General features: G+C 50.4%; 1 protein-coding gene across 1 annotated transcript in view; it reads right to left on the bottom strand.

Moving 5' to 3' along the window:
* Nucleotides 1–5,908, bottom strand: part of LOC122548321 (arf-GAP with Rho-GAP domain, ANK repeat and PH domain-containing protein 1-like) — a 121,892-nt gene that overhangs the window by 63,814 nt on the left and 52,170 nt on the right. Inside the window, exon 4 of the mRNA XM_043686853.1 lies at nucleotides 2,128–2,234. Coding sequence (XP_043542788.1) covers nucleotides 2,128–2,234 — 107 coding nt within the window. The remainder of the gene's footprint in view (nucleotides 1–2,127; nucleotides 2,235–5,908) is intronic.

Raw genomic sequence — 5,908 nt, 5'->3', positions numbered from 1 at the left:
TGTGTGTGTGTGTGTGTGTGTGTGTGTGTGTGTGTGTGTGTGTGTGTGTGTGTGAGAGCGAGAGAGATTTTGAGACCCACCCCCCAAATGCAGCAGCAGACTTACTCTTGGTGTCCGGTCTGGCAGGGGAAGGGGGTGGGGGGGGTGGGATGGACAGGGAGGGGGCAGGGAGGCTGGGTTGGATGGGGGTTGGGGGTGTCAGAGGAGGTGCAGTGTGCTGCTGCCTGGTCTCCTGAATGGGGAGTAGATTTAGCAAATGCTCGCTGTGTCAATCCCATTGAACTGATGGGGGGGGACATTGGTTTCAGCAATGTTGCAGGTCCCTTACACACACGTGTGTGCCTGCTCAGAGATAAACCCTGAGAGAGAGAGGGAGCAAGGCGAGGAGAAAGGAAACTTCAGAAAACTGAGCCCCAGAGGAGAGGCGGTGAATCAATTAACCGAATAATCAGTTATCCAAATGAAATAGTGCCCACCCATCTCGTTCGGATAATCGAAGTTCCTCTGTATTCTGCATTGAGTTCTATTACCCTGATGTACATACGTATGGTATGATTTGGCTGGATAGCACAAACAATTTTTCACTGTATCTCAGTACATGTGACAATAATAATTTGAACTAGGTCAATGTAAACTTTGTTAGCACACAGAAAGGTCAACCTTACGAAACGAGGCCGTTCATTCTGTGATCTGGATCTCTTAAAGATCAGATTCCCTACAGAGTGGAAACAGGCCCTTCGGCCCACCAAGTCCACACCAACCCTCCGAAGAGTAACCCACCCGAACCCATTTCCCCCTGACTAATGCACCTAACACTATGGGGAATTTAGCATGGCCAGTTCACCCTGACCTGCACATCATTTGGACTGTGGGAGGAAACCGGAGCACCCGGAGGAAACCCATGCAGACACGGGGAGAACGTGCAAACTCCACCCGAGGCTGGAATTGAACCTGGGACCCTGGCACTGTGAGGCAGCCATGCTAACCACTGAGCCACCATTTAGTCCCACCTCCTAGATTCTTTTTCCAGACTCCAGCAATATTCCCCTTCAAATATTTCTCCTATTCCCTTTGGAAAGTTCCTGCCCCAGCCAGAACATAGCAACTTCCTGTAAGAGGTCCTTGTTTATTCTTTCACAGGATGTGGGCATCAGTGGTGAGGCTGGCACTTGCTGCCTGTCCCTAACTGCCCTTGAGCTGAGTCACCAGGAGGCCATTCAGCCCCTTGGACCTGTACTAGCTCTGTTCCCCGAGTGGTTCACTAGGGTCAGTTCAGACGGCAATGAAAGCTTAACCATGTGGGTATGGGTCTGGAGACACACCTCAGCCAGGCTGGAAGTTGACCCTCCTTAAACAGGCAGTAGTGAACCAAGTGGGCTTTTCCCCAACAATGGACTCATGGCCATCATTAGACCCTTAATTCCAGAAACTTGTTGAATTCAAATTCCACCATCTGCCATGGCGGGATTCGAACCTGGCTCCCCAGAACATTCCCTGGGTCCCTGGAATAACAGTCTAGTGATAATACCATCACCTCCCCCTCTGCATTGCTGCTGTATTGACAGCACCTTCACCTTCTCCCATCGTCATCCGACACCTTCTTCTGAAAAAGACTCACACAAGACTCTAAACATTAGCTGTTTTTCTGTCTCCACAGACAGTTAGTCCAGCACTCTGAGTTTGTGCTGAAAACAACAAATACTGGAGATTACAGCAGGTCAGACAGCATCCATGGAGAGAGAGCGAGCTAACGTTTCCAGTCCAGATCATTCTCATCCGGAAATGTTAGCTTGCTCTCTCTCTGCGGACCCTGCCTAACCCACTGTGATCCCCAGCATTTGTCATTTTCAGTACAGATTCCAGCCTCCGCAGTAACTTGCAGCGACATTAGGAATAAAGACAAGCAGTCTGAAACTGGGTGACATTTTGAATGGTTGCAAATCACAGACCAACGTGAACTTCAGCAGTAACCTGCTCCTACCTCTGTAATCCCAATTGACAGTATGGTGCATTTGTAATCCTAGCGCAGACATGATGGGCCGAATGGTGTCCCTGTGCCAACCCGCGATGCTATGGGAGTTCAATGTGAAGGAGGGGGTAGGGCAGGATTTTGAGACGGTCACTCACCGAACAGGGAGTCCGGCAGGAGCTGTCCTTGTCCCCCATTCCGAGCGGGAAGAAGATGCTGCTGTTGGGAAGTGACTCACATCGCGACTGCTCCACAGGCTGGGAATCTGTCTCAACATAAAGGGGGGACAGCACACAGGGGTTAAACACACCGAACAGCCACATAAAGCCGGTAACTGTCAGACGTTGGGAGCTTTCTCTCAGTAAGGGCGGGAGCTAATGGAGTTCTCCAGTGTACAACGTGGGTCGAGGGATAACGATTAGACAGCGAGGATACCACCTGCTCCCCTTCAACATACCCCGCATGGACCCCTTTACCTCAATCTGTGCTCAATCAGACATCCCACCCTCAGGACAGTACAGCTGCCTGGGTACTGCAAAGTGACTCCGTGCTCGATTCACTGGAGGAGAGGTCTCTGACGCTCGGCACTCTGACTCTGTGAGGGTCCAGCTGACACGGTGAATCGAGTGCCGCCAACAACACAGCCTGCTTCCTCTTTCAGCCCTCACGCTTTCCGGGCACAAGGGATAGAACTTGCATTCGGATAGCACCTTACACGGCCTCTGGACATCTCCCCAGCCAGCCAGTCAGAAGCATCCCCCAGGAGCTAAAGCAGTGCAGCCGGGGTGCTGTCAGGCAGCAATCCCAACAGGCAGAATGTGCACAGCAACATTCCCACAACCCTCCAGGATGCCTCCATCGATATCCACCGGGAATTGTATCAGTCTGGCTCCCACAGGATGTGAACGGACAGCTCCAGAGAGACCCGAACAGAGGGCACACCACTCTTTCTGGAGGCAGTTACTGCCGTGCCAATGTTGTAGCCCTTTCTCAACACAACCACAGAACTTCCCTCAATGCGCACTGTTACGACATCCTTGAGTCACGCTCATTGTGTAGTTTAACTCGTGAGCTACCTCACTGAGTCAAACTGGAACAAGAGGAGGCCATTCGGCCCTTCAAGGCTGCTTCACCATTCCATACGATCATGGCGGATCATCCACCTCAGTCCCCTGTTCTCTCTTTCCCCCTTTAATCCCTTTAGCCCCGAGAACTCTACTAACTCCTTCTTGAAAACATTCAATATTTTTGCCTCAACCCCTTCCTGTGACAGAGAATTCCCCAGGCTCCCCCCTCTCTGGGTGAAGACATTTCTCCCCCATCTCAGTCTGACATGGCCTACCCCATATCCTGAGCCTGTGACCCCCTGGTTCTGGGCTCCCTGGTCATTGGGAACATCCCTCCTGTGTCTACCCTGTCTAGTCCTGTTAGTATTTTATACGTTTTTATGAGCTCCCCCTCGTTCTTCCAATCTCTGGTGAATATAATCCCAACCGATCCGGTCTCTCCTCATACATCAACCCCGCCATCCCAGGAATCAGTCTGGGAACCTCCTCGCTGCACTCCCTCCATCACTGGAACATCCTAAACAGCTCCAACAAATACCCAAGAAGCTTGATACCACCCAGGGCAAAGTAGCTCACTTGACTGGCACCACATCCACAAACACCCACTCCCTCCACCTCCAACCTGGTCTGGCCTACACGTGACTCCAGACCCACAGCAATGCAGCTGCCCTCTGGGCAATAAATGCTGACCTCACCAACAACATCCTCATCCCGTGAATTTTTTAAAAAACCATGCTCTGAGGAGGTCTTCTGGGGCAGTGGGTAGTATCCCTATCTCAGAGGCAGTAGCTCAGGATTCATATCTATTTCCAGGACATGACAGCCAAAGTGGGTGTGTTGATAATGTGTCCAATAGCAGGGGTTAAGAGCAGGAGAAATCCCTGGTCCACTATGTACTGGAAAGAGCAAGGAGCCTCTATCATCACCACCCCTCACTCCAGGCTGCAACATACTTGTAAATGTGGATGTTGTCATTCTCACAGGAACAGCAGGAGGCCATTCAGCCCCTTGAGTCTGTTCCACCATTCAATGGGATCATGGCTGACCTGCGGCCTAACTCCATATCCCTGCCTTTGGCCCACATCCTTTAATACCATTATTTAACTAATGTCTGCGTGGGTTTCCTCCGGGTGCTCCGGTTTCCTCCCACAGTCCAAAGATGTGCAGGTCAGGTGAACTGACCATGGTAAAATTGCCCATAGTGCCATTAGGTGCATTAGTCAGAGGGAAATGGGTCTGGCCGGGTCACTCTTCTGAGGGTCAGTATGGACTGGTTGGGCCGAAGGGCCTGTTTCCACACTGTCGGGATTCTAATCATCAAAAAAAACCTATCTGTCTCAGATTTAAAATTAACAACTGATCCAGCATTCCCTGCGGTGTGTGGGACAGAGTTCCAAACCTCTCCCACCCTTCGTGTGTACAAGTGCTTCCTAATATCTCTCCTGAACGGTCTGGCACTAATCCTCAGACTATGCCCCTTGATCTAGAATCCCCACCCAGTGGGAACAGTTGATCTTTATCTATCATGCCTCTATTGTAACATATTGAAGACTTTGATTAGGTTACCCCTTAACCTTCTAAATTCACAAGAAAATGGACCTAAATTTGTATAATCTCTCCTCATAACATAACCCCTGAAGTCTAGGTGTCATTCTTGTAGGTCTAGGTGTCATTCCAAGACCAATCCATCCTTCCTGCTGTGTGGTGCCCAGATCTGCTCACAGTGCGCCAAGTGGGGGGGCTCGAACCAAGGATTTGTATAACTGCAGCATAACCTCCACGCCCCCAGACGTCAGGTCTCTAGTTACCAAGGGCAGTATTCCATTAGCTTTTTGGTTATTTTCTGCACCTGTTGATGATATTTGAAAGATCTCAGCGCCTGGACACCCAGGTTTGTCACTCCCTGAGTGAACTGTAACCCACAAGCGTTCACCTGACGTCAATTAAAACAAGAGTCAATAGATGGCCCGAAGCACTGACCCGCCCGCTCCTCAATGCTGCCTGACCTTCTGTGCTTCTCCAGCTCCACACCTATTGACTCTGCTGTCCTCACGGTTTCCAAATAAAACAAACCAGCTCCATAAACAGAGACAACTTCAACGGCACTCCCACCAGAACGCAGCAATCACCGTTCCCGGCAGGGACCCCCTCCCAATAATAGCTGCCAAAGGCCAGAGGAGAATGCATTAAGCCAGGGAGTGTTGTGGATGGGCCAAACCTTCCGAGCGGTGAACGGGCGCATTTTTGCTGGAATCGGAGCTGTTGCCGGCCAGCATTTGTACACTCATCAAGCCTGGAGCAGAAGCAGGCCATTCAGTCCCTCAGGACTGCTGCACCATCCAATAAGATCCCAGCTATGGGCCCTCTTGTGGTGTTCTGGTAATGTCCCTATCCCTCGACCAGGAGGCCTGGGTTCACGTCCCACCTGCCCCAGACATGTGTAATAATATCTCTGAACAGGCTGATTAGAAAAAAGAGGTTTCTTTCCTTTTATAAAATACAGTCACAGCCGGTCTGTTTGCATTATGAATTCCACATTCCCATCTCGTCCCAATAACCCTCGATTCCTTGACCTGATAAGAATCTCTACAGTAAATATTTAACGGTCCCCCCCCCCCCCAACCACCTCTACCAACCCCTGAGGCAGACAGCTTACAAGAGGATTCTGGGTAATCCAAGATGGAGGGCGGGAACAATTTCTGGCTGTAAGAGCTGCTCCTTTTTTTGAGGTATTTTAGGTGTTGGAGGTGATTTCCTCGAATCCCAGGAGCAGCAATCACTGTTTTATACGCTGTTGCATTGTTTTGGAACTTTGGGAAAAAAAAGTCAAAACAACTGCAGTTTTAAAAGGGAGAAGAGCAGACAAAGGAAG

Source organism: Chiloscyllium plagiosum, unplaced genomic scaffold, assembly GCF_004010195.1.
Source record: "Chiloscyllium plagiosum isolate BGI_BamShark_2017 unplaced genomic scaffold, ASM401019v2 scaf_57, whole genome shotgun sequence".
In the NCBI taxonomy this organism is placed as follows: Eukaryota; Metazoa; Chordata; class Chondrichthyes; order Orectolobiformes; family Hemiscylliidae; genus Chiloscyllium; species Chiloscyllium plagiosum.
The sequence above is the reverse complement of the archived record's forward strand: the minus strand, read 5'-3'. Positions and strand labels throughout refer to the sequence as shown.